A 27,977-nucleotide genomic window follows, 5' to 3' on the forward strand; every position below is an offset into this window, starting at 1 on the left:
TGGCAGCCAGAACATTTCTTTTAGATTTGACTACTCTACTTAAAACCCATCAGTGTGTTTGTCTCAGGATACGTTCTCAATGTCTCAGGATACGTTCTCAAGCTCCCTCATCATTTACCCCTCCTCTCCGGGCTTCCCTGATGGCTCAGTGGTAAAGAATCTACCTGCCAGTGAGGAAGTGCAACCCACTCCAGTTTTCTTGCCTGAGAAATCCCATGGACAGAGGAGCCTGGCAGGCTATACTATAGTCCATGGGGTTTCAAAAGAGTCGGACATAACTTAGCAACTAACAACTCCTCTCCACCCTTATAACTAACTCCACTGTCTCTGGGCCTTTGCTGGTACACCTTCCATACACCTTCCGTATACAGGAATCAAGCTGTCATGTGTAACTCTCCAGGGTCATGTGCCACTGACCTCTGCATCACTAGCCACCGTCATCTGTAAAAGGAGAAGCACCGGGCTGGCGGTAGGTGCTTCCAAGAGGCCTTGAACAGGCACCTCTGTAGCCCCCAGGGTTGCCGCGTTCAGTGGGTGTCACTTCACCACAACTATGAAAACCTATCCTCCTTCACCTTTTCCTCCAGAAGTCCTTCCTGTTTCTCCTCCAATCAGAAGGGATTAACCTGGACATTCTGTATACCTTTCACAGGCAACAAAATAAAAACAGTGGGCATCTACTGAGCCTGTGTGTTGACCCAGACTGGTCTAAGTATCTACACATGCTAACTCCTAATCTTTACAGCAACCCTATTTTTTTGAAGTATAGTTGATTTAGAATGTTGGGTTAGTTTCTGGTGTACAGCAAAGTGATTCAGTTATACACATATGTATACATATTCTTTTTCATATTCTTTTCCATTATGGTTTATTACAGTATATTGAGTATAGTTCCCTGTGCTATACAGTAGCACAGGCTGTATTTACTATATAGTTAGTAGTTTTTACCTGCTAACCCCAAACTCCTCATTTATCCCTCCCCTAGACCCTTTCATGACTCAACGGACATGAGTTTGAGGAAACTCCAGGAGATGATGAAGGACAGGGAAGCCTGGTCTATGGGGTCACAAAGAGTCAGGCATGACTGAGCAACCGAACAACAACCCCCTTTCCCCTTCAAGAACCACAACTGAACAACAAAAACAGCCATAAGTTCGTTTCCTATGTCTTTTAAGAGTCTGTTTCTGTTTCATAAATCAGTTCACTTGTGTCGTATTTCATTGGTTTAGGCTGTGCTATGCAGCTTGCGAGATCTTAGTTTCTTGGCTAGGGACTGAACCTGGAATCATGGCAGTGAAAGTATCCCATTGTAACCATTGGATCACCAGGGAAGTCCCTTGTGTCATGTTTTCGATTCCATATATAATGATAGCACATGGTATTTGTCTTTTTTTCTGACTTCACTTACTGTGATAATCTCTAAGTTCATCCATGTTGCTGCAACTAGCATTATTTCAATCTTTTTTATGGCTGAGTAATATCCCATTGCGCACGTGCACCACATCTTCACCCACTTGTCTATCAGTGGACATTTACGCTGATTCCATGTCTTGGCCACTGTAAATACACAGCAACTCTACTGTTATCTTGTTTTTGTTTTTGTCGGCTGTGCTGGGTCTTCGTTGCTGCATGGACTTTTTCTCTAGTTGGAGAGAGCAGGGTCTACTCTTTAGTTGCGATGTGCAGGCTTCTAATTGTGAGGGTTTCTCTTGTGGAGCACGTGGGCTCCACAGCACAGGCTCAATACTTGGGGCACTCAAGCTTAGTCGCTTCACGGCATGTGGGATCCTCCCGGATCAGGGATCAAACCTGCATTAGCAGGTGGATTCTTTACCACTGAACCAGCAGGGAAGCCCTACCCTCATTTTAAAGATGAGAAACCAGTTTATGGACATTGGCCTGAAGTGTCTTGGCTAGTAAAACCTGGAGACTGGCTGCAGAGTCAGTCCTATCCACCTCACTTCCTAGCCTCTGTGTACAAGCAATGGCATTTCACACTCAAACTCCACCCAAGGAAGGGAGTGGGCAGGTGGCTTCACTCTACAGATAACACAGCCCAGGCTGAGAGAGGAAGTGAAGGCAAAGCTGGGACATACATGAACACTGGGCCAAGGACTCCGGAACTTGGGCCTTCCCCCCCTGCCCCCCAGTCTCTCATGCCTGCTGAGCAGCCAGGCCGGGTGTGTGCCCACAGCCCCTCCCATGGCACTCTGAACTCCTTGAGGGTGGGGCTAGACTTAGCTAGCTTGGCTTCCCCTCCATCTGCTCCTGAGCACAATGAAAGGTGGATTTATAGGAAAAGGAAGCAGGACTGATATCATGGGTGAGTGATCCATGCAGTCACATGGGGCCCTGCCCTCAGAGGGATCCCACACGGGGTTTAATGTGCTCTTGTCACCATCTTGAAATTCTTTTTTTTTTTTTTTAGTTTGGCTGTGCCAGTCTTAGTTGCTGCACTCAGGATCTTCGATCATTGTTGCAACATGTGAGATCTTTTTTAGTTGTCCCATGTCAACTCTTTCTTAGTTGCTGCATGTGGGATCTAGTTCCCGGACCAGGGATCAAACCCGGGCCCCCTGCATTGGGAGCGCGAAGTCTTAGCCGTTGGGCCACCAAGGAAGTCCCTTGAAATTCTTAATTTTTGAAAAAGGGGCTGTGCACTTTATTTGCAGTGGACCCCACAAATGAGGTAGCTAGACCTGGGGAGAAGGCCAATTCCAGCTCCTCTAGCCCTCCCAGGCAGTTCTGTGCTAAGTGCCATTCGGGTGGCCACCAGCAGAGCAGGCCTGGCACTTGCTGGGGAGAGTCACCCTACCTCCCCACCTTCCAGAGGCCCAGACCAGAAACGAACCCTCAGCGCTGACACCAATGTATGGGCAGGAAATAGAGCAGACACCCAAGGTCCGGGAGCACCTGCAGTTGCCCTCAGCCTAGCCTTCTGTCCCCTAAACCTGCCCCACGCCAGAGAGCGACAAGGGGCCAGAAAGCTGTTGTGCTTCCAGACTGTGCCATGGCAGCGCCAGGAGGGCAAGACAGGTGGAGAGGCAGAGAGATCCAGACCCAGAGAGAAAAACCCTGAAAGATCCAGAAAAGGGAAGGCAGAGAAAGAGGCAAAGAACCTGGGAGGGGAGAAGAGAAATGAAAGGAGAGAAAGACCATGGAGGACGCTGAGAGGGAGACACACAAGTGGGCTCCAAGGTCCTCAGGATGTGTTACCAGTGACCGTTCAGAAAGACATCTCCTCAGCCCACCCACCACTGCATATACATCTTCATTTACCCTCAAAACAATTCAGTGAGGCCAGGCTGGGGTACAGAAGAGAAAGGCAGGGCTCAGAGAGGTCAAGTAACTTTATCTAAAGCACCCAGCAAGCGGCTTTTCCACACCCATCCTCCCTTTCCCTGACAGGCAAGTACCAGAGGATACAGCGGGGCCGGAGGGGCCTACGAGACCTCGACTGAGACGCTCAAAGGTCAAGGCGCAGACAAGCAGTAGGAGCTCAGCACGACTAAGCCTGAGTCGCGGAAGACGAGGCGCATGCGCACTGGGGACAGCTCCAAGAGGGCCCTGTGGGAGGAGCGGGGCGGGGTGGGGCGGAGCCTGGGCGGGGCGGGGCCGGATCCAGAGGCGGGGCCATGTCGCGCTGAGGCTCCAAGGCGGAAAAGGGAGACTGCGGCCCCAGGCGGCGTGGGGACTTGTGACTTTCCGGAGGGTTCCAGGGAGAGGCGCTGCTCCTCTGGTCGGGCGAAGCAGCGGCCTGGAAGCCTGGCACAGAGTTGTGGGCTATCAAAGGCCCTTGGACTGTGCAGGAGGGAGCACAAGGCCTGTGTCCTTGGCGGAAATGCCAGTCCTCAAGAGTTTTCCCCGACTTCACCCGAGCAGGCTCCCGGCCCTAACGATAACTTGTCACTTGCCTCATAAGGATGTTTTGAGTATTAAATGAGATCATCTGGGTTCTAGGAACAGTGGCCTGCACATGGAGAGAACCCAGGAAGCGTCAGTGTTTATTATTATGTATGCTTTGCCCATAGATTCGCCGTCTCTCCTATGTTGGATGCCCAAGGCCAAGCACCAGGGCCTGGCATGTAGTAGGAGCTCAGGTACACTGTTGGACGAGTGACTGAGTAAACGAGGTGGAGTCCCAGCCTCCCAGCCAAAGCCTGGCACCATGTGGGCCCCGGACATCAGAGAGGTCGCTGCCCACATTAAGCAGGAGTTTCTCCCAGTCAAGTCTGCTCACCCCCGGTGAGCTGTATGGATTGAGACACCCTCAAGTTCATCCTCCTGGCTCTTCAAAGCCCAGGATGGAGACAGAGGTGAAGCCCCAGCAAGAGGAAACCTGCGTTCCTGGGCCTTGGCACATGCCAGTCCTCACCCCCAACCTCACTCCTGCTCATGTGCAGACCATGTCAAGTTCAAGACCTTCGCCAACTCTTCCTCTTTTCCTGAGCCTGCCACCTCCTCCCATATCCTCTTGCCAGGTTAATTGGAGGGGGCCTTCTTCCTCTCCAGACCTGAGTTCTGTTTCTATGGCCCTAACTTGGCATCCAATGTGAGGAATGCAGCAGTGACCACACCAGACAGGGGCACCAGGGAGAGCCCTCTGAACAGGAACCTTTCCACCCATGGGATGCAGGGCGAGCAGGAATCTGCCTTATGGGAAGGAAGTGAAAAGGAAGTCATTCCAGGCAAGGGGAATTATAAAGTCAGCACCCCAGAGGTAGAAATGAACTTGGCTAGTTGTAGTGTCAGAAGGAAGATCAGAGAGACTGGAGACTAAAGGGCACAGGGAGGGGTAGGGGGATTGAGTTAGAGCGATGGGCAGGGGCCAAACTGTAAGTCTCACGGGCCACAGAAAAGGGTAGGTTTCCTAAGTGCAGGGGTGGTCATTGGAGATGGGGTTACATTTAGGCCTGTGAAGACTCTGTAAAAGACTCCGGCTAGAGGAGTGGCAGGGTGGAGGCTGGTGCAGGCATCAATGCCAGGCAGGAGGTGATGGGACTCAGATCGGGTTTAGCAGGGCACAGTGGAAGGATTTGGGATGTATCAATACCTTTGTGCTGGAGAAGATTCTTGAGAGTCCCTTGGACAGCAAGAAGATCAAACCAGTCAATCCTAAAGGAGATCAACCCTGAGTATTCATTGGAAGGACTGATGCTGAAGCTGGAGCTCCAATACTTCGGCCACTTGATGCGAAGAGCTGACTCACTGAAAAAGACACTGATGCTGGGAAAGACTGAAGGCAGGAGGAGATGGCAACAGAGGACTAGATGGTTGGATGGCATCACCAACTCAAAGGACATGAGTCTGAGAAAACTTGGGGAGATAGAGAAGGACAGAGGAGCCTGGCGTGCTGCAGTCCATGGGGTCACAGAGTTGGACACGACTCAGCAACTAAACAACAATACTTTGGAGACAGACACATCAGTAGTCAATGGGACAAGCTGGATGACAGCTGGGAGAGGGGGCACAGGAGCAGGTGAGGGAAGAGAGGAATGGAGGATGACTCCTGGGCTTTTGAAAAGTGAAGGAGCTGTGGCTGAGAAGGGGAGCCGGGAGAGGAGCAGGTTGGACTGGGCAGGGTGGTGGGAGCGAGAGCTCAGCGTGGGACATGTTAAGTTTGCAACACACATTAGTCATCCAGGGGAGATGCCAGGTATGGCTGTATCTGCAGGCCTGCCAGCTGGGTGGAGATGGGATTCCACTCCTCGTTCACTCCCAGCACCCCAGCCACCGGCTGGCACCGTCTAGGCACCAGACAAAGGCTGGTTGAGAAAGACTGAAGCCAGCCTGAAAAGGCAAGTTGACAATCGACCTCCCCTCAACCACCAGAGGGCAGCACCATCCAAAACACAGCCTCCCCAGGCCAAGGCTTCCAGGAGCTGCTTTCCAGGGTCCCAGGAATCAGTGAGGAGAGGGCCCTGGCGGCTCTCTCTCTCTCAATCCTGGCTTCAGGCCTGCCTGGGTTGCAGGTTGAGCAGTGGGTGGGAAGGGCTTTCTGGGTTTGCAGGTGGTGTGGAGGAGGTTGGGCCTCTTCTGGGAGCAGGATGGGGGGCTTTTCAGAATTCACAGAGACTCTGGCCTAATGAGTTCACTGGACAGAAGTTTTAAAATAGGAGCTGTTCCAGAAACCCCAGGCCAGTGAGTGACTGTAGTTAGAGTGCCGAAGAGTTTCGGAGAGGCAGAAGGAGAAGAGGTCGGAGGCCTTCCGTCATATCCTCCTATTACTCTGGCCATCTTCTACCCCAGACACCATGTGCCACCTTGGGCTGTGGGGCTCGTTCACTCAGTCACTCATTCACCCATCAAATGTTGACTTTATCTTTCTGTGTCAGGTCTCATGGTGGGCTCTGGGGGGCAAGAAGTAAACTGGGAGCACTGGTTTCAGTGAGAGGAGGTGTGAACGGCAGGAGGCATTTCCCAGTGGATGCAAATATTGAATAAAGCTTCATGGACTGATTCAATGGACCTGAGTTTTGAGCAAGCTCTGGGAGCTACTGAAGGACAGAGAAGCCTGGCGTGCTGCAGTCCATGGGGTCGCAAAGAGTTGGACATGACTGAGCGACTAAACAACAACAGACACACACATCCCACCCCTCCCCGTCAAAAAACTTGAATGACGTGCATCTTGCAATTGATGATGTTTTCAAATCAGGGAGCAGGTACCAAGTGCAGAACTGGAGATGTACACAATTGGGAGCAAGGGGACTGGGGACGGTGGCCTGGAGGAGGTGGGTCTTAAAGGGTAAGCCGGAGTTAGCCAGGGAAGAGGACACGCAGAGGGCTTCGAGACAGAGGGAGAGACAAAGACACAGGGGTAAAAGCTGATGGATCAGCTAATGGCAGGGGGTACCTCGGGCTTAGGGGATGATGGCAACCCTGGCCTGAGAGGGGAGCACGACTCAGTCACCCAAGAGTTTGACTTGCAGGTTAAGGAACTTGCTTACGTGATTTGCTTTCGGAGAGTGGGGCGGGGGGGGAGCCCCCCCTCTGAATTCCCCACTCCCAGCATCCCCAGAAGCCCTGGAGCACTGCTTCTCAGTGCTAAGTAGACAGTAAATCTATCAGATCGAGATTCGAGGGAGGCATCTCTGGTCAAGGCCTGTATTCAGGCAGGAGCCCTGGGAATCCTCAGAAGCAGACAGGTTTAAGAAAATTCTCAGGAGGCCAGATGAGAGGATATGGTGATAGATTAGGGCATGGGGAGACAGAGGAGCCAAGGGTAATGCCTGGAGTTCGGGCTTGAGCGTCTGGGTGGATGGTGGCGTCACCCACTGAGAAGGGGACCTCACCATCCTGACTGATGCGTTCTGGTTCCAGGCTCTGCCGAGGCTGATCTCAAAAGATAGGCTGAGAAGTGCCCATGACAAAGGTGGTGGAGAATCCTAGGCTTTGCAAAAAGGTCCTGGTTACTGACCCACAAACTGGCATGAGGCTTTGGCTCCATGGGCCCAGGACTGGGAGGGAATCTTGTCACCTTGGAAAACAGAGATGCTCTTAAGAGCAGCACACTGAGATACGGGTGCTGCTTTGTGATACATGGATCCTCTCCACCTCCACCATGCAGTCTCATCAGAGTAAATTTCCCTTGCCAGGCAGTCCAGTGACCCCCATGACCCGCTCCCCTCCCCGCAAGGCTGAGAGAAGTTGGATCCTGCTTTGTGGAATCATGATTCTGACCCAGGAAGGGGGTTTTTGGTGCACGGTCCTCAGTCCTGAGTGGGAGTCCTGGGGCCTGGATTGGGTCTGGAGCAGGAGTGGGGATTGGACTAGGGTAAGTCTGGAGTCTGATGCCAGTCATCAGGTCCCAGGTTCATGACAACCTGTTAAGGGCTCTAGGTCCAGTTTGAGTCTTGGTTGGGTGTCTTGGTCCTGGGTTCGTGTCCCAAATTTTTGGGTCCAGAACCCTGGTCTGGTCCAAGTCCAGGCCCAGGCTCTGCCCCCAAGTCCAGGGTTTGGAGTCATGATAGTGGTCTAAGTCGGGGGTGGAATCAAGGTTGGGCTCAGCAACCAAGCTGGGATCAAGGTCATGGTCTGTGGTTGGGATCAGTGTTTGAGGTCCTGGCCCCAAATCTGGATCTGGGGTCCTGTAGTGGGTCAAGGGTCAGCGTCAGGGTCTGGGTGTGAAGGGGGTTGGGTCCAGAATGATGACCTGAGGTCATGGTCAGTCTGAGATGATGATCCAAGGTCTAGTTCTGGGGGTCCTATTTGGAGTCTGGGGTCAGGAATGTGATCGGGTCTGGTGTCAGGTTTCTGACTGTGTCCAAGGTCAGGGGTCAGGGGTTATAGCTAAAGTCTGAGATCCACGTCCCTGGGAACACATTCTGCAATGCCAGTCTGGGGTCCTTGCCGTGGTCTATAGTGGCCCCTGGGGTCACATTCTGCAATTCCAAGTCAGGGGTCCCGGCAGTGGTCTATCGTGGCGTCTGAGACCCGAATTGTGCCCCGAGTCGTGGTCAATGTCTGGTCTAGGGTCTTCTGCTGGCGAGGGGCCCTGTCGTGTCCCAGGTCAGGGGACAGGTCATGGCCGGTGGGGGCCGTAGGCGGAGAGTCGAGGCCGGGGTGGCCGCGGGGGTCAGGCTCGGTCCAGCCCCGCTGCCTCCAGGGGGCGCCGCCGCCCGCCCGGCCGGCCCCTCGCGGGCTCGCTGGCGCTGTGCGCGGCAGGCGGGGCCGGAGGCGGCGGCGGCGGCGGCGGCTCCGGGGCGCGGGCGGCGGCGGGCGGCGGCGGCGGCGGCCCGACTGCAGTCCCGGCGGGAGCCGAGCGAGCCGGGGCCGGGCCCGAGCCGGCGCCATGGGGCGGCACCGCCTGTGAGCCGCGCCGAGCGGAGCCGCGGGCGCCGAGCGGGGCCGGGCGGGCGGCGGCGCCCGAGGCCGACGGAGCGGCCGGGCCGGGCCGAGCGCGCCGAGCGGAGCGGAGCGGAGCCGAGCGGCGGGAGAGGCCGCCGCCGCCGCCAAGATGGCGGACCTGGAGGCGGTGCTGGCCGACGTGAGCTACCTGATGGCCATGGAGAAGAGCAAGGCCACGCCGGCGGCGCGCGCCAGCAAGAAGATCCTGCTGCCCGAGCCCAGGTGAGGCGGACGCCGCAGCCCCGCGCGCCGGCCCCGCGCCCCGGCCGCCCGGGCGCTGGCCCCGCGATCCCCTCAGCCCCGCGCAGCGCCGGCGTCCGGCAGCCCTGGCCGGACCCCGGCGCCCCCGGCCCTGTGCACCTGAACATCCGGGGCGCCCCAGCGCGGGGGCTTTCCGGCTGCGCGGGCTCCCCGACCCGCCCGGTGCCCCCGGGCCGGCTCTGCCTGCCTCCCTTTCGCTTCACACACTCCGCCTGGCCCCCTTCTCCTTCAGCCCTCTGGCTCCTGCCTTCTTCCCCGGGGGCGCCGTGCACCCCCTTCATCCTCCTCCGGATAGCCCAGGGTACCCCCTTCCCACCGCGGAGTCCCCCGCCTCTGCCTGCCCATCTCCCGGAGCCCGACTGTGTCGTCCATCCTGTCGCTGCCCCGACTCCCAGCACCACCCCCTTTGGGGTTCCACCGGCCCCCACCCTGGCCCCCTCGGGTGGACCCTTCTGTGAGGTTTGGGGCAGACCAGTCTTCCGGGGATCTTCCTCGGTCTTCCCGCGGGCTTGGGGTGGGAATTGAGAGTACTCTGGGGACTGGGGGAGCGGTGGGGAGCAGGGTCCAGTGTGCACCCCATGGCTCTGTCCCTCTCCCCTGGAATTCCTCTTCTGGCAAGAGTCCTGCCTGTGGTACCCCAGGGGTGCTGCTTGCCAGGGGATGTCCCAGCACGCCTGCAGCAGCTGGATCACAGCTGTCTCCTCTCTGTGAGATAACTGACCTGATACCCAAGTTTCACCTGCTCAGGGTTTAGGCGCAGGAGTGGACAGCGTAGGGACGGTAGCTGAGGCTGTCCAGCATGTTATGGCTTCGAGAGTATTTTCCCATCCCTTGAGCCTCGCAACAACCCAGGGGACCAGTCGGTCAGGGGTGGTTTTGTCACCATGGAACAGAAAGGGAAGCTGAAGGCCCAGACATGAGTGGCCTGCCCAGTGTCACAGGTAAGCCAGGGTGGTGCTGGCCACCAGAATCAGGGCTTCTGGCTTGTGGTTCCACGTTGGGTCCACCACTCTAGCCTGAGCCCGGGCCTGGCCATTCTGCCTGAAGAGCCATATGCCCTGCCAGCCAGGACCCTGGGCGCATCCTAGCCGTCCTGGTCTTATGTGACTGTGGGCAAGTCCCTTCCCATTTCTGGGCCTCAGTTTTCTCATCTGTGAAATGTGGATGGTGTGAAATAACGGCTGTGACTCTGTGGCATTCTGAGTGAAGCGGGGCCCAAACGGGCTTGGGAGGGGTGGGTACCGGGCCAACGTCTCCAGTGCTTTTCTCCTGCCCGTTCACTGGGTTTCGGATTGACTGAACACCAGGCCTGGGAGAGGAAAATTGGTCTGCGTTTTGCAAAGGCTGTTAGGGCCCTTTTTTCTAAGACATTTGCAATCAGATTTCTCAAAACAGGAACCAGACTGACTGCCAGCCGGGGGCTGTCCGGGGAGCAGCGACAGTTAGAACAAAAATGAGTTCAGAAATGACAAAGCCACGAGGGAGGAAATGGGGGAGTTGGCCTCTGGGGCGCCCAGCAGCTCTCCTTGGTGGCCACGGCCTCGAGACCCTCCAGCAGGTTGGACTTCAGCAAAGCGTGAGGCGGGGCTTTTTCTGGAACTCTCTGCGTTTGGGTAATCTCGCCCCAGAATGCATTGCTGGCGGTGGGGCCCCGCCTTGGCTTGGCTCTGCAGGTGTTAGAACCCTGAGAAACAAGATGTTCCTCTTTTTCTGTCCCCATTACACCCTTGATATCGACCGCGTTGAAAGGAGTAGTGGTGGAAATCATGATAATTTATTTATTTCTGACATCTGTCATCTCAGCCGATCCAAAAAACCAGCCCGTGAGGTCGGCAAGGGCATGTCTTACATGTAGTAGTTGCTCAAGAAATAGCAGGACCGCGTGGTGTCTGAAAGCAGGGGGCTGTGAGGTTGAGGGGAGCAGCAGGAGGCCGAGAGCCAGGGGTCAGGGGTCCTCAGGTAGGGTCGCCATCTGGCGGCGCGACCTTGGGTGGATGGCCGGCACCTGAGAGATGCACTCGGGGCCCTCGCCGTGAGCTGAGGCTGGGCAGGGTCTGGGAATCCACACTTCCCACCTCGGAGGGTACGCAGCCCTTTGCCTTATGCTCTGCACACCCCCTGGGGCTGATGCCTCTTGCCCTGAAGATTGTTCTGACTGTATCTTACAGTTGCCAGTTTGCAAAGTGCTTTGTACCCCGTTTTATCCTTTTCACAACCATAGGAAACGGGCACGGCAGGTGGTATTTTCCCACTTAATAAGTCGAAGCATCTGAGGCTCGGAGAGGGGAAGAGACTTGGTTGCAGAGGCGAGGTGGTGTTTGAATTTGGGGTCTCCGGGCTCCCAGGTGCTCTTTCCCCGCTGTGCTTCCTGTCTTCCACACTCCCTTCCGGACCTCTGCGCTCACCCTGGTCCTTCTCTTGAGGAATGTGTGCCAGCTGGCCCCCCATGCCCAGGGAGGGTGGCCTGGAAGCCACGGGGCAGACCCTGCGCCATCAGCTGTCTTGGTTCACAGGGCCCAGCCCCCTCCCCGCCTGGGGTCACATCTTCCCCTCAGCCATGATGTTGGGGTCAGGGAGGAAGGCCATGGTTTCCCTAGGACAAGGTGCCATTTGGAGCTGTTTCTACCTTGGGGTGGTCCATCTTGGCAGCCTCCCTGTGGCTGGTGCCTGGGTTGTGGCTTGGCTGGGAGCTGCGCTGGCTCACAGCTCTGACTTCTCAGGGCTGGGGAACAGGAGCTGTTGGGCACAGGGCCACTTCGAGTTGGCACAGGGGCCTCCCCTTCTGTCACTCTATAGAATCCAAAGGAGACAGACTCATTTCTCGCCCTTCTGGCAGAGGGAGGCAGCTGTGTGGCAGGAGTCCGGAGACCCGGCTTCTAATCACGCTGCAGTGCCAGCTCACCTGGGCCCTAGGGATACCCCTTATCCTGGCCGAGCCTGCCTCAGTTTCCACCTCGGTCCAATGAGGGGGCTGCCCTTGACCGATGGACCCCCCAACACACACACCCCCCCATGCGCCTTCGGCTCTCAGGGTCTGTGGTGAGTGCCGCTCTCCAGAGAAGCTGCTGTCTGCCTTTCCCAGCAGCGGCCACGGTCCCGCAATGATCGTCATTTGCTTAATATGACCACGGAGGCCTCATGTAATTAATCTCCGGGCTCCTGGCAGAGGAGACCGGCCTGGGCGGTCCCGGGAGATGCCCAGCTCTCCCTGGTGACTGCAGCAGCCCCAGTGGCAGATGTCAGAGCCGGGTGCCTCTTGCAGCCTCTCCTTCTCTTGCCTCTTTCTTTCCTGGTCCCTCCCCCCGCCATGAATTTCCTTCTTCCTGCCCTTTTCTGGCTTCCCTGTCTCCCAGACCGGCGGCTCTTCCTCCACTGCTTCTTCGTTCCTGTTAACTCTTTGCTCCCAGGACTTCCTGCCCTTGGTCTGCGGAGGGAAGAAGCGCAGGCAGTGGTCTCTTGCTTCCTTCTCCCTCCGCTTCTCCATCACCAGCAGAAACCCTGCTGCTTGCATCCTTTATCCCTTACCCAGAACGTTCCGCTCCAGTAGCAGCATTTTCCCACCCTATTCCTCTGCCTCCAGCCGTCCCCCGCCTCCGAAAACAAGATTATCTTTTAGGGCACTCATCCCCTCCAGGTATTCGAAGCTCCCCCCCACCCCCACCCCCACTCTCCCCAGGAATGGGTCTCCAGGACCTCTTTCCCCATCTGTTCTCCTTTCCAGATCATAGGGTTTCACGTTTTTGCCATTAAGTTGCTCGCCCGCCTGCCGTCTCTCAGTAAATGGATTCGAAGGGAGCGTGAGCTTGACAGGTTGGAATCTGTGCCGGGGAATCTGGGCTCTGTCAAGCCAGGAATAACGTGCCCTATTAATGCACGATCAGTCCTTAGTAGTAAACTCCTGGTGACGTCAGGTGTAGGCACAGTCTGGGGCGGCGTTTCCTGCCCGCCGTGGGCACCTGGGGAGGCTGTGCAGAGGGGTCGGGCTGTGTGCACACAGCTGGAGCCTCCAGGATATTATGTTCCTGCCTTGGAACAGACAGCAGAAGCCAAGAGGACCTGAGAGGCTTTGAAGAACACACAACCTCCATCACACCTGCCCTTATTATTACTATTATTTTTGACTGCACTGGGTCTTAGTTAGCACACGAGGAATCTTTGTTGCTGCATGTAAGATCTAGTTCCCTGACCAGGGATCGAACCTGGGCCCCTCTGCGTTGAGCGTGCAGAATCTCAACCCCTGGGCCACTGGGGAAGTCCCACACCTGCCCTTCTTTTTTCCCCGTGGTCCCAAGGGACCAATGTCCTCTGCTGATCACAGAAGACAGAGTTATACTCAAGTTATCCCTCATCCGTTTCAAACAGGAGATACTAAAAAATGAGGCGTTTGGCTGCAGACTTTTCTAAGACAGTAACCTGCCCTCTGCATCGCTGCTAACAGGCAGGGTAGTGTCTCGACTGGCTGAAAAGCAGGGTTTCCGAAGTGGGTTTTCTGATGCTGACGTGTCTGCTGCTCTGTTCTCTGAGCAGGGAGGCCATTCTGGGTTTGGGGTTCCAGATAGCTCTCTTCCTGGGAGTGCAGGGCAGGGAGCCCTGGAAGTTGTTCCGGGTTTGTTGTCACGGGCCGAGAGCAGTGAGCAGCGGGGTGCGACAAGGCCACCGGAGCGTCTTTTCCCGCGAGCCGTCACTTTGTGGCCGCCATGCCTCGGTGGGCTCGTGGGTGCGGTGCCGCATGGTGTCATTTCTCTTCCCTGGCCCCGGACTTGTCCAGAGCTGGCCGATTCGGCCGCTGTTTCTCATTTGGTATGCGGTCCTTCCTCGAGCTCTGAGGATGCTGTCAGCCCTGAGGAGAGTCATTGAGCAATATTCATCAGAAGCCCCCGAGGACTTCCTCATACCGGTTGGCACCATGGTGCCAGGTTTCCTGGAAGTGCCCCAGAGGAGTGCCCCGGCCGTGGCGACAACCTCTGGTCTGCTGGCTTGCCTGCCGTCTCTCCCAGAGCGTGTTGCTTCCTGGCGTGGCTGCCCCCGAGTGCAGAGCCCCCAGGCCAGCTTGCACCGTGGCTCTAGCATGCTGTCACCCAGAAGCACAGGAACCATGGCCCCTGGCCCTGCCACGTGCCAGCTGGGGCTGCCCCAGCCTGATCGGCACCCACAGCCAGGATACAAATCCAGGGTCCCCTGGGACCCTGCACCCAGCTCTCCCAAAGAGGCTGGGGGAGGCCCCCGCCTGGTGGGGGCCCCTTTCTCAGGCGGGGACTGGACATTTTCTTGCCACTGGCTTGGTTGGGACTCAGGGTGTGCTGCTTCTCAGCTTCTTCTGTCCTCGATTTCCTCACCATCAAGATGAGCATGTTTGCTCCTGACCCTGAGGTCCCTCCCCATCCACAAAGGCTGCGGTCTGTGACCGAGTGGGCGTCATCTGGGAGGCCACCGTGCCACAGAGCGAGGGACTTAGCTCTCCCCTTGAACCACGTGGTGCCAGAAAGTGCCGGAAGCTCTCCCGCTCAGCCCTCACCCTGCCGCCCCATCACCCCAGCCCGTGCTGGGGTGGGGGGCCGGAAGTGCTGTCTCCCCGGCCTCCAGGCAGCTCCTACCCAGGGGCCCTTGCTCCTGGCAGGGCAGGTATTGGGCTCTGCCCACGGGGCTCCCCGGGCTGGTCTGTGAGCAGAGTGGAGTTCTAGCCCTTCAGGCTCGGGGAGAGGCTCACAGGCGCAGCCCTGGGGAAGGGTCCCTTTGTAGCCCCACTCCCTGAGGACGTGGCAGCTGTGATCAGATTCTAGAAGGGGGGCTCCCGCCAGGAGAAGGAGGCCCGACGCGATAGGCCGCGTTCTCCTATCGCCGTGCACTCTCTGCCTTTCTCAGCGGTCAGCTCAGTGCTGGCGATTCAGCGTTTGTTAACATCCTCATTTTACAATGGGGAAGCTGGACATTTAAAGTCTGTAACTTGGCCTGGCCTCTGGGAGGGGGGAAGGAAGAGCCATTTGAAGCCCAAGCCTGGACACCAGGCAACTGCAGGAACCAGGGCGGCCGAGCCCCTTCCCCCCAGAGGCTGGGAGGCGGAGGGTCCTTCGGGGGCAGGGACGGAGGAATGATGCAGGCACGGGGCTCCCCTGACAGTCTGACGTCCATCTGGGGGCCCGCATGCTCCTGGATATCAGAGTCATTGACCTGGGTGGGGTCAGGAATGCTGCTGTGGGCCCATCGCCACTCAGACTCTGCCAGTATCAGGGCGCGGGGGTAGGAAACAAAGGTGACCCAGCCCAGGAGGCTGCCACCACCTCCCGTGCCAGCCTGTACTTGCCACCCTGGCAGGAGCGTCCTCCACGACACGCTTTCCTAACCTGCCAGCTCCCTGGGCCCCAGCCCCGTGGGAACAGACAGGAAACCCTAACGTTGCCGCCTGGAGGCCTCCCCTTCAAGGACTGCCGAGGTTGACCTCGTGTTTGGTTTGGGTTAGGGCTGGGGGGTTGTTTATTTTATTTAGAAAACATTTTTTTCTTTTTAAGGAAGAAAGTGAAGTGCTGCGGGCTGGGAAGAATGCTGTGGCCATCCACTCTGTGCGGTCTTCTGAGGGAGGCGGGGTGTAGCTTGCTGTGCCCGAGGCCCAGCCGGCAGCAGGCAGAGCCCCTGGGAGGGAGGAGGAGGTCTGTGCCCGGCATGGTGCCCAGAGAAGAGCTGCTGGCTCCGCTGGCTCTCAGGCAGACCCTTGGAGAGCCTGTTTCCCTGGCCTTGGTGTGTCCAGCCTACAGGGCCCCGCAGAGGGAAGTGGAGGCCCTGCTCCCAGCTGGGCATTCCCATCGTGTGCCACCTTTGCTGAGCCTGGGCCAGTCCTGCTGGTTCCTGGGGGGTGGGGAGGAGCTTCCCCGTGACTGTTGCAGAGGCCGTACCCAGCTGCCCCATGGGGTCATCTGATAGGCTGGTGTCGCTCTGCCTGTCACCCACACCTACCTGTCTCTGGACATGCCCCTGACCACCCCTCTGACCGTCCCCCTCCATGGAGGATCAACATTCTGTGATACGTCTTTCTTGCTCGTTACCATCCCCTTCCATAGACCAAGAGGTCCTGAAACCCAGGAATGGGATGTGGACACAGAGACCCAGGAGCTGAACCGCAGAGCGGTTGAGGGCCCAGCCCTCCTGTCCGCCTCCCAGGAGAAATCTGGCCCCCGTGGGATCCCCGGGGCCACACACCCCTACCTCCTGGCTGCTTGGTCTCGTGGACCTGCTGAGCCTCCGTTACCTTGGACTGGGCCCCCCTGCTGTGCTCCGGCCAGCACATCGCCCAGCCTGTGTCCTCGTCCAAATGGGAGGCCCTGAGCTGCCCTCCGCCAGGCTGGGGGCCCGAAGGGATGGGCGCACGCTGCGGCCCGCAGCCTCCCTGGGCTCCCATCTCTAGTTTGCAGGCCCAGGGCAGGGGCTGGATCTTGCTCAGTGTCACAGATTTTTAAACTCCTGATGTGTGTTAAGTGCTTGGGGGGCTTTTGGGGTCAGGTCTCGCTTCCTGAGTCCCTGCAAGTCCCACAGGACCAGGGAGCCGTGTTCTTGGAGGAGGCTGGTGGTGACTGTGAGTAGGTATGTGGCCCCCAGGAGGGAGGCTGTGCCAGCCTGGCTCAGGGCCACTGCCCAGCCTTGGAGTCCCCACGGCCGTGGAGGGTGTCCTCGCTTTCTGGGACGGAACCGGCTCTGAAGTGGTAGCTCAGGGCCACTGGGCCCCTGGCCCTCAGCTGGGGCTCTTGTCCGTCGGAGTACAGGATGGGGACACAGAGGGCCGTCTGGGTCATCGGCACCCTGCTCTCCTGGTGGAGACAGTTCTCAGGGAGGGTCACAGGGCCTCCGAGCTCCTAGGATTGCGGCTCCAGGCCTGTGCTCACAGTGGTTCTGTGTGTGCCCGCATTGCCTTGGGTGGCTCGAGTGCAGGCAAGGGCCTGGCCAGGTCAGGGCTGGACCTCCACCCTGACCCCCTCAGAAGGGAAGGGCAGGAGTCGCCCCACCTGCGAACCTAGGTTAGGGCTAGGGCCTGGGCAAGGTCTGCTGGTTATGCTGGCCTTCTGACCTCAGGCCCCCTCTCTGATGGGGCCTCGAAAACCCCAGCTGGTCTTGTCAGTTCTGTCCATCCGTCTATCCGCCAGCCCCAGCCTCCTCCCACCCCAGCTGGTTTCAACCCTCCTTCCTGGCCCCGTGTCATCAGATACCTGGGCTTCCCCCCGTGGTACCTCCAACAGAGCCCGTCCACTCACCCGCCGCCCAACCGAGCTTCCCAAGTGTGGTCTGTTGAGCCTCCTCCCTGCCCAGTGGCTCATCCCGGGCCAGGCCTCCCGTGCCTGTCCCCACATCCACCACCTGCCCTGGGCTTCGCCACCTGTCCACATTCTGTTTGCATTTGAGGAACCCAGTGAGGTTCCGCCTCCTCCACGCGACCTCTCCAATGGCCTAGAACGTTCTTTCCTGCCTGAGTCTCCTCCAACCGACTGGGCCCCACGCAGTTTGTCTCATGTTGTCTAATTTCATGGAATCACAGATGCAGGACCAGTGCCCTGGGTGGGCCTCCCCGGGGGGCAGGGCTGCATGGCGCCTTCCGGCAGGTGGTGGGCAGCAGGGCCCTGTGCTGGACTCCACGAGACAGGCAGGGATACGGAGACGTGGGCACACAGCGTCCTTTTCACCTGTGACCTGCTGATGGCCCCCCATATCCTGAGGCCCTGTGAACATGTCGAGAGCTAGGTGGGACCGCAGCCAGTGGCTGGGCGGGACGGCAGGTGGCCCAGGAAAGGAGAGGAGGGGAGACCAAGCTGCCACTGAGGCATGAAGCCTGGTCAGGTGTGACTTTCCCAGAGCGCTCGGTGTTGGGGGTGAGATAACCGGGGGCGGAGAGTGTGATAACCTGGGCTTCCGCGGTCACAGGGGCAGCCCCCCTCCTCCGCTGCCCTGGAGGCAGCTCAGGGCCAGGGGTCTTACTTTAGATATTAGGGACAAGGGAGCTGAGGCCTGACTTTTTTTTTTTTCCCCCCAATATTGAAATATAATCTACATGACAGAAAATTCATCATGCTGAAGTGCTGAAGTCAGTGGATTTCAGTACATTTACCGTGTCGTGCAACCCTCATCACCGCCTAACTCCAGAACATTTCCATCACCTTATAAAGAAACCCTGGCCCATTAGAAGTTATTCCTCTTTTCTTCTCCAGCTTTTGACACTCACTCATCTACTTTCTGTCTGTAGATTTGCCCCTTCTGGACTTGTGGTATAAATGGAATCATATAATGTGTGGGATTTGGTGACTGTTACTTGGTGGAACACTCTGAGGTCGGTCCATACCGTGGGGCACACGTATACCAGCCTTTCACTCCGTTTCATGGTTAAGCAGTATCCCGTTGTGAGGATGGGCTGTATTTTCGTGATCCATCATCTGCTGATGGGTGAGGCCTGGCTTTTGAGGTTCGGCCAACTCCCTGAAGCCAGCACAAGGAAGGGCTGGGACCAGACTTCCGAGCAGCCACCTGCTGGTCACCCTAGCTTTGGAAGACGGAGCTTTGGTGGGCAGACAGGCTCCCTCGGGTCCCACTGGTGTGACCCACGGTCAGGTCCGACAGGGTGGCTGCCTTCCTGGAAGGGAGCTTGACACCCACCGGCAGTGCCCTCCACTCCGGATTCCGGGGGAGGAAGCAGCCACCCTCCAGGGGAGCAGGGCCAGCAGGCCTGGCAGGAGCCATGGGGGCTCTGGGTCACCCCCGCCCCCGCTGTCTTCCAGCATCCGCAGCGTCATGCAGAAGTACCTGGAGGACCGGGGCGAGGTGACTTTTGAGAAGATCTTCTCCCAGAAGCTGGGTGAGTATGGTGGGGGCTCTGCCAACCTGAGCATCCACCCCACCTCCCGGTCCGGCTGCCAGGCCAGGGGGTGGGGGCAGGAGGCCCCTGGGGCCGCCTTTGTGCGGCACCCCAGCTGACCAGGCTGTGTGCCCCCCTCTCTGCCAAGAGATCTCCCGTCCACCATGGGGGAAGCACAGGGCAGCAAGCGAGCCCCGCTGCTGGTGGCAGGGCCGGGACCCAGCGTCTCCCAGCCCCTGGCTGTTGCTCCGGGAGGCCCCTGATGCGGGGTGGGGGCCCAGCAGTCTTCCAGGGCCGCCAGGGAAGTTCCTCCTTTGGGGTTTTTGTTTTCGAGAGTTGCAGCTTCCCCTTGGCGCAGGCACAGCTGCTGGGGCCGTTGGTGGAACTGACAGGAAGGGGCGGGGCCCTTCCTGTGGCGCCTGCCGTGCTGTGGTCGCCCCCGCCCCCATGGCCCTCTTTGTGAGCAACCTGCGCTGGCAGGCCCCTGGGCTGCCTCCTCCAGGGCCCCGGCCTTAGAGGTGGGCACCCGGGGAAGGGGGCGGCGGGGCCCGGGGAAGCAGGCTCGGGCCACACATAACTCTGACTCGGCCTTTCCGGGACAAGGGACCTCGGCTCTGAAATGGGAGTGGCCTGGCCCAGAGGTCAGGCTTAGGGAGTCTGTGTGTCAAGGAAGCCTGCAGCATGGGTCCCCTGCCTGGGCTGTGTGACCTTGGGCACATCGCTGCCCCTCTCTGAGCCTCACCTGAGAGCTAGCATTCTGGAGCCCCACTGCGCAAGACTGTTGGACAACAGGCCCAGGTGCGGTGGTGGCGATGAAAAGCCCCTCACCCACTGGGAAGCCGAGGGCTCGCATTCCTCAAGGTCCACCGTTAAAAGGCCCATCCGCCCTTACCAGAAGCCGTGGCCGAGAGCTCTGGCAGAGGGGATAGGGCCCCCAGAGGTGTGCACAGTCACCCGGCTAAGCCTGGGCACCCATGTCGGGCTACAGGGAGTTGGGACCACCCTTCCTTCTGCTGGCCCTGCAGGGCTGCTCTGGGGCCTGGCCCCTGGCCTGAGTCCTCCAGGGTCTCCTGCCCACCTTTCCTGCAGCCCGTCTCATCCCCTCCTGTCCCCAGAGGCTGTGCTCTCTGGGGCCCTCTGCTTGCACCCTCTGGCCTTCCTTCCCAGGACCTGCCGCTGGGCAGAAGAGCCCTGAGTTCTACTCAGGTTGCCATGTACCACCTGCCTGACAGGTCTCCCTCGGTTTCTCCCACTGGACCTGCCGCCCCTGTCCACCTGTTTCAAGTGGCAGCTGTGAGAGCCAGCCTGATGATGGACGGGGGGTATAAGGTCCAGGAGTCTCTTTGGTTGGTGGTGACCTCCGAGGCCACCTTGCCCAGCCTCCATCCGGGGCAGGGACCACCTCTGCCACCTCCTTGGCCAGTTCTGCCCAGGAAGCACCAAGCCCACACCCACCACCACGATGGCACGGCCTCTGTGGGGCTATGACTCAGCCTGACACAAAACACTTCCTTTCAGGGTACCTGCTTTTCCGAGACTTCTGCCTGAAGCACCTGGAGGAGGCCAAGCCCTTGGTGGAGTTCTACGAGGAGGTGAGGCTGGGCTGGCCTGGCCCTGCTGCACGTGGGGAAGGGAGGGGCTTGGGCTGCTTTCATTGGACCTGTCAGACAGTCCCGTGCCCCGCTGGGCCAGGGCTCACCTGTGGGGATCTTGTCCTCTAGATCAAGAAATACGAGAAGCTGGAGACAGAGGAGGAGCGCCTGGTCTGCAGCCGAGAGATCTTCGACACGTACATCATGAAGGAGCTGCTGGCCTGCTCACATGTGAGTGCCTGGGGCCCGGGTGCCGGCCTGGGCGTGGGGACGGGAGGGCTGGCCCCATGGAGAAGTCACTCGCCTTTCCCTCCTTCCCCAGCCTTTCTCGAAGAGTGCCATCGAGCACGTCCAGGGCCATCTGGTGAAGAAGCAGGTGCCTCCGGATCTCTTCCAGGTGTGTGCTTGGCTTGTCCCTGCTCCCGCCCAGCCCAGCGGGGGTCCCCCGCAGGCGGCACAGGTCCTGGAGCCTGGTCGGCTCCTGTTGTGGCTCAGTCACCCACCTCCCACTCCCTCCCTTAGCCATATATTGAAGAAATTTGCCAGAACCTCCGAGGAGACGTGTTCCAGAAATTCATCGAGAGGTGAGAGCGGGGCACATGCAGGAGCAGAAGGTGGGAAGAGGCCGCTCTGAGAAGGGGTGCGGATGCCCTGGAGGAGAGCAGCCGGCCTGCTTCAGTGCCCAGCGTGTGGGCACCTGGACCTGTCTATACCCCAGTGCGGCGACTCCTAAGATGTCGCCACTCCCCCACTCCTGCCCCACCCTTCTCAGCACTAGGCACCTCAAAGCCCACCCATGTCTAAAGGGAGCGAGGGACCAGCCATGTGTCTTTCCCCCCATGGAATATCTAGCCCCTTGCTGGGCCCACTGGGGATGAGAAATATCAGGCTGGTGGTAAGGATGGGCACAGGAGGACACACTGCCCACTCCTCTGCTCCCTGTGGCCAGCCTGGAAGGTGTTCCTTGATGTGTCCCAGCTGCCCAGCCATGGCATAGGGGCTTTACCGGGAGTGAGTGGTGTGTCACTGGATGTATGCGAGGAGGGAAACGAGATGAGCCTAGTTGTGGATGTGGTAGCAGGAAGTCGGGGTCAGATGGGAAGATCTCACCTTGAAGTTTATCTGATCCAAGCAGAAACCCAAAGACCGATAACAGTGCTGGCATTGCCGGGAGGGGGGTGGGGGCAGCCTGGTCTGGCATTCTTCCTGGCAGGCCCGGAAGAGGACCCTGAGGCTTGGGAGGGAGCCCAGGCAATAGCAGTGGGTGGGGCCAGCTTGCCCCCAGCATCAATTTCACTCACTTTCTAAGGCTCAGCTGAGCTTGGGTTCTTTCTTCTCTTGCAGCGATAAATTCACACGATTTTGCCAGTGGAAGAATGTAGAGCTCAACATCCACGTGAGTGGGTTGGGTGGGCGTGCAGAGCCCTCTCCCTGCTGCTCCTCCCCAGGGCCCCTGGGCGGCGGGGGGGAGTCTACCTTCAACCCCCAGGGGCGGCTGTGGGGTTGGTGCTGGAACCCCAATGCAGATGGTTCCAGGCAGGGTGGCACTTGGGAAGGGTGACGGTGGCCCTGGGTCAGGGGCCTTGGGGGAACCCCCTGCTGCTCCCGGGTTGGGGCCTGGGCAGCCTGCAGTGACCCCCCGGCTGCCACCCCCGCAGCTGACCATGAACGACTTCAGTGTGCACCGCATCATCGGGCGAGGTGGCTTTGGTGAGGTCTACGGCTGCCGGAAGGCCGACACGGGCAAGATGTGAGCACCGGGTCCACTGCCTCGGGTGGGACACCTGAGGGGGAGGAGGGCCCCCGGGGGCGCCCTGAGGACCGCCCACACCCCACTGCGCCCCTGGGCCTGCACTGAAGGTGCCAGTGGACCGACTGAGGGACCGGCCCCTCTCCCACAGGTACGCCATGAAGTGTCTGGACAAGAAGCGCATCAAGATGAAGCAAGGGGAGACTCTGGCCCTGAATGAGCGCATCATGCTGTCGCTCGTCAGCACCGGGGTGAGCGGCAGCCCGCCCCACCTCGGCCCCGGCTCCGAACCAAGTGCAGGCTGCGCTGACCTCTTCTTCCACCCCCTCCTAGGACTGCCCGTTCATCGTCTGCATGTCATACGCCTTCCACACACCGGACAAGCTCAGCTTCATCCTGGATCTCATGAACGGTGAGTGCCTGGCCTGGCCCCAGGTGGACCTCGGGGCTGGGGGCTGGGGTGGGAGCTGAGCGCCCCTCCCCCCCCTGCGGGCTGCCTCCCTCAGGCGGGGACCTGCACTACCACCTGTCCCAGCACGGGGTCTTCTCCGAGGCCGACATGCGTTTCTACGCCGCCGAGATCATCCTGGGCCTGGAGCACATGCACAACCGCTTCGTGGTCTACCGGGACCTGAAGGTGAGGTGCCGCCCCGCCCTCCTCCTGCCGTGGCTCCGCCACTGTATGTCGCGCCCCGCCCTCCTCCCGGCCTGGCTCCTCCCCTCTTCATGCCCCGCCCTCTTCCTTGCCTGGCTCCTCCCTTCCGCACCCCCCACAACGCCCCCAACCCAGGGCCCTGTCTCTGGACACCCTTACCTCTAGACAGGCACCCGGCTGGCGTGTTGCCCCGCCGGGTCCTGTCCTGAGCTGCTCACTGAGCCTCCTCCACAGCCGGCCAACATCCTGCTGGACGAGCACGGCCACGTGCGCATCTCAGACCTGGGCCTGGCCTGTGACTTCTCCAAGAAGAAGCCTCACGCCAGTGTGTGAGTGCCCCAGCCCCACGCCCTCTTCCCGCACCCTCCGACCCACCCACTCATAGCCTCCTTACTCCGCCAGGGGCACCCACGGGTACATGGCTCCCGAGGTTCTACAGAAGGGTGTGGCCTACGACAGCAGCGCCGACTGGTTCTCCCTGGGCTGCATGCTCTTCAAGCTGCTGCGAGGGTGAGCAGGCTGTCCCAGGGCGGGTGCACAGGACAGAAACAGGCTCTCCCCCAGGCCAGGAAGGAGGCTGGGGTTGGGTGGGGGCCCCCTGCCGCCTGGCTGACAGGGGTGGCACCATCCCTGGCTTTGGCAAGGATCATTCATGGGCTTCCCAAGTGGCACTAGTGGTAGAGAACCCGCCTGTCAGTGCAAGAGATGTAAGAGATGCAGGTTCGATTTCCGGGTCAGGAAGATCCCCTGGAGGAGGGCATGGCAAGTTCAGTTCAGTCGCTCAGTTGTGTCCGACTCTTTGCAACCCACTCCAGTATTCTTGCCTGGAGAATCCCCAAGGACAGAGGAGCCTGGGGGGCTACACTCTATAGGGTCGCACAGAGTCAGACATGACTGCAGTGACTTAGCAGCAGGCACTCATGCAGCCTGCCTCAGTTTGCACATTCCCGTTCTCTGACCTTGGACTTTGGCCCTTCTTGCCCAGGCATAGCCCTTTCCGGCAGCACAAGACCAAAGACAAGCATGAGATCGACAGAATGACATTGACAATGGTGCGTGGAGGGTACCAACCCGGGTTGGCTGGGTGGAGCTCATGAGGGGCCGTAGTGCAGCTGGGGTCTCCTGTAGGCATCAGGGTCTCGGCTGCCAGCAGCCCACCCTCTGGCCTCTGGCCCCGTTGGCTCTCCCTTCCCCACATTGTCAGAGCAAACATGCCTGCTAGGGGCATCTGGAAGCTCTCCATCTGCCGGGGGCCTGCACCCGCCTGCCACTGCCTCACGCAGCCTCAGGAGGCCCAGAGCTGTGATGGGGGCCGGGGTGGGCCTCTGCCAACATCCCCTCCTCCTCCCTGCAGGCTGTGGAGCTGCCTGACTCCTTCTCCCCTGAGCTCCGCTCCTTGCTGGAGGGGCTGCTGCAGAGGGATGTCAACCGGAGGCTAGGCTGCCTGGGCCGAGGGTGAGTGCCCGCGACCCCGGCCATCACCCCAGGCCTTCCCGCCCTGCTGGGTGATGTCCACACTGCGTGTCTAGGCCTCTGCAGGGGTTACTGGGGCAGCCTTCCCGAGCCTCTGCCCGTGTCCCTCTGAGGACAAGGGCTGTGTTTTGTCACTGGAGCCCCTCCACTCCGTGGTCCCAGCCTCCTTGGCAGAGTTCACAAGTTGGGGCTAGGGCAGCCCTGCCCATTGTTCCAAGGTGGAGGGTGCGTGCCGTACAGCTGCTGGGGGTGGGCGCAGACCCAACAAAGATAATGTTGCTAATGATGATGACAGCAGCTTACTATGTTTATTAAACATTTACTAAGCACTGGGCGTGATGTTGCAAGATTCCCAGTATTAAACTCACCACAGCCCTATGCCGTGGAGACTGCTGTTCTCCCCATTTTAAAGATGAGGAAACAGGCTGAGGTTTAAGGAACTTACCCAAGGTTGCAGAGCCAGAGCGTGGCTAAACCAGCAGTTACACCTAGGTCACCTGTCCCACAGCCCAGACCTTGCCCCCCCCAACCTGGGTGGTGCCAAGCCCCAGTGATCCTCTCTTCCCACAGGGCCCAGGAGGTGAAGGAGAGCCCCTTCTTCCGTTCCCTGGACTGGCAGATGGTCTTTTTACAAAAGGTAACAGCCCAGAGCCGGGACCAGGCGGGGTGCTCGGGAGCCCCTGCTGGGTGCTGATGCCTAGCCCGTGTTCCACCACAGTACCCTCCCCCGTTGATCCCCCCACGAGGGGAGGTGAATGCAGCCGACGCCTTTGACATTGGCTCCTTCGATGAGGAGGACACAAAAGGAATCAAGGTACAGGGCCTGGCCTGGCCTCCCAGCCCTGAGCACGGCTGGCAGTGTCCTCCGTCCTCTGGCCCTATGAGATCCCCGTGCCAGCCCCATCTGCTTGGTGGGCCTCGGCTCCTCCTCCCCACACGTCCCCGGGGGTGGCCATTGGACCAGACCACCATGTTCCGGGCCCTGCAGCTGAGCTGGCCTGTGGCTGACAGCCGTCCCTTCTCCACCCTCTTGGTGAAGCTACTGGACAGTGACCAGGAGCTCTACCGCAACTTCCCCCTGACCATCTCGGAGCGGTGGCAGCAGGAGGTAGCAGAGACTGTCTTTGACACCATCAATGCTGAGACGGACCGGCTGGAGGCCCGCAAGAAAACCAAAAACAAGCAGTTGGGCCACGAGGAAGGTGAGGGTCAGCAGCTGCTGTGGGCGCCCACTTCCCCCTCTAGAGATGGGAAGCAAGCTCAGGTTCAGCCGGGGTCCCTGCCAGAGAGCAGCTGATCCAGGACTCAGACCCGGCTCGTGCGGCCGGCTGAGTTCTCTCTTGCTCTCTCGCGTCAGACTACGCCCTGGGCAAGGACTGCATCATGCATGGCTACATGTCCAAGATGGGCAACCCCTTCCTGACCCAGTGGCAGCGGCGGTACTTCTACCTGTTCCCTAACCGGCTCGAGTGGCGGGGCGAGGGCGAGGCCCCGGTAAGGAGCAGCCGGGGCCCTGGAACCCCTGGGGGTGGGCGGGCCAGCCAGGGGGTGGGGGGGCAGTCCCAGGCCCTCACCGCCCGCTCCCGCCCTGCAGCAGAGCCTGCTGACCATGGAGGAGATCCAGTCGGTGGAGGAGACGCAGATCAAGGAGCGAAAGTGCCTCCTCCTCAAGATCCGAGGTGGCAAGCAGTTTGTCCTGCAGTGCGATGTGAGTGGGGACTCGGGGTGGGGCCGGGGCAGGTCCAGAATGGCTGGGGCGGGGTCGGATGGGGCGGGGCCAGAGTGTGGCTGGGGCGGGGCCAGACGGGCCGGCTCCGCCTAACAACCGGGTGTGCGCGCAGAGTGACCCAGAGCTGGTGCAGTGGAAGAAGGAGCTTCGAGACGCCTACCGCGAGGCCCAGCAGCTAGTGCAGCGGGTGCCCAAGATGAAGAACAAGCCGCGCTCGCCCGTCGTGGAGCTGAGCAAGGTGCCACTGATCCAGCGCGGCAGTGCCAACGGCCTCTGACCCGCCCGCTAGCCCGGTCGCCCTCCTGCCCGCCCGCCTTTTATAAACCTCTAATTTATTTTGTTGAATTTTTATTATTTGTTTTCCCGCCAAGCGGAAAAGGTTTTATTTTGTAATTATTGTGATTTCCTGTGGCCCCAGCCTGGACCAGCCCCCAGGGAGGGGCCCGCTTGCCTTGGCTCCTGCTGCCACCCACCCAGCCACTGTCCAGCCACCTCACCCTGCCCCCAGGGGCCTCCGCTCCCGGTGTCTGCCCCACACGGGGAGAGCAGCAGCCCCCAGCGCCCTCCCGCCCTTCCCCAGGGATGGTCGCCTGGAGTTGGGCCTGCCGTCCCCTCTCCCCAGCTCTGTGCCCACAGCACAGCTGGGTGGCCCGGCGGCTCCACCCAGGGAGGCTGCAGCACAAAGAGGCTACTTGAAGCTCCCACCTCGGCCCCTCCTGCATCGACTGGGACACAGGCCTGCACTGACCTGCCCTCCAGCCAGTCGGTAGATAAGGGAGCCTGTGGACTCGCTGAGCCCAGGGCCTCCCACGTGACTTAGGCTCCTGCACCCTTCCTTGGGAAGAGCCCCCGTTTCACTGGCTGCCTCCACGTGCACCTTCCCTGGACACAGTGGGACCTGGCCAGGAGGGTGGCATTGGCAGTGGCTGCTGCTGCCCCCACCCCAGTCCCCTCTTCTTCCCACCCAAGCGCCCAGGCTCAGGGACCACAGAAAGGCACCTTTGGGGCTGTGCCACGATGGCCTCGATTGGCCCTGAGCCCCCTCCCCTGGGCTGGGCAGGGCCTCTTCTGCTCAGAACCGTCGGGGACTGGCCTGGGCCAGCCGGACAGCACAGTGCGAGGGGCGGGTGGGGCAGCCCTCCCCACTCCAGGTTGCTCAGCGCGCCCCTCGCTGTCCAGCCCCACGTCCTGTCAGTGCCACCACCCCCAGGGCGCCACCTCGCCCGCAGCATGCCCCCTCGTGCCAGTCGCTGCCGTGTGGTGTCGCGCCCTCCCCCGGGGCTGGGTCGGCAGGCCCTCCCCTCCCATCTACACTCCCCGGGGCATTCCTTTGCCGATTTTTGAATGTGATTTTAAAGAGTGAAAAATGATACTATGCGTTTTTATAAAAAATAGTGCCTGACTCCTTGGCTATGTCAGACTCTTTTTGTGCCCGAGGGTCATTTTCAGCCTCCCCCAAGGGTGGGGCCGGAGGAGGGAAGGTCTTGGTGGCGCCAGATCTCCTCCGCCTTCAGGGCAGGCACTCACAGCCTGGGGAGGGGTCGGAGTGGCTCGCACCCTGCCTGTCCCATCCTGGGGGACCAGAAGGGAGTCTTCTGCCCACTGCCTGGGAAGCAGGAGGAGGTGCCTGCAGGTTGGTGCTTAGTGTCCTGTTTGGACTGGCCGGGCATCTAGCCCGCTGGGGCCCACACTGAGGGCACTGCTGTGGACAGATGAACACCTCTGCCCTGGGGGCCACACACGCAGCCTCCGGCCTCAGCCTCTGGCTTCAGCCTAACCCCTGGCCTTGCAGCTCAGCCTCCAGTAGAGGTCCCTGAAGCCTGAGCAATCCCCCAGCACCAGGC

General features: G+C 59.7%; 1 protein-coding gene across 2 annotated transcripts; it reads left to right on the forward strand.

The window, feature by feature from the left end:
- Window positions 1–8,887: 8,887 nt before the first annotated feature.
- GRK2 (G protein-coupled receptor kinase 2) lies at window positions 8,888–27,535 on the forward strand. Of its 2 annotated transcripts, none has more exons than XM_061407151.1 (21): window positions 8,888–9,069; window positions 18,858–18,934; window positions 20,453–20,526; window positions 20,656–20,757; window positions 20,849–20,923; window positions 21,049–21,110; window positions 21,871–21,922; window positions 22,185–22,276; window positions 22,428–22,527; window positions 22,610–22,688; window positions 22,783–22,913; window positions 23,166–23,260; window positions 23,334–23,441; window positions 23,917–23,983; window positions 24,286–24,386; window positions 24,975–25,041; window positions 25,123–25,218; window positions 25,444–25,606; window positions 25,762–25,898; window positions 26,002–26,112; window positions 26,246–27,535. In XM_061407151.1, exons 1-21 carry the CDS (start codon window positions 8,957–8,959, stop codon window positions 26,408–26,410), a joined length of 2,067 nt encoding a protein of 688 aa, XP_061263135.1. In that variant the 5' UTR covers window positions 8,888–8,956; the 3' UTR covers window positions 26,411–27,535. The 2 variants fall into 2 exon arrangements, with proteins under 2 accessions (XP_061263135.1, XP_061263133.1); XM_061407149.1 differs by having other exon boundaries at window positions 8,889–9,069; window positions 25,999–26,112.
- The last annotated feature ends 442 nt before the right edge of the window (window positions 27,536–27,977 follow it).

This window comes from Bos javanicus, chromosome 29, assembly GCF_032452875.1.
Source record: "Bos javanicus breed banteng chromosome 29, ARS-OSU_banteng_1.0, whole genome shotgun sequence".
Taxonomy (NCBI): Eukaryota; Metazoa; Chordata; class Mammalia; order Artiodactyla; family Bovidae; genus Bos; species Bos javanicus.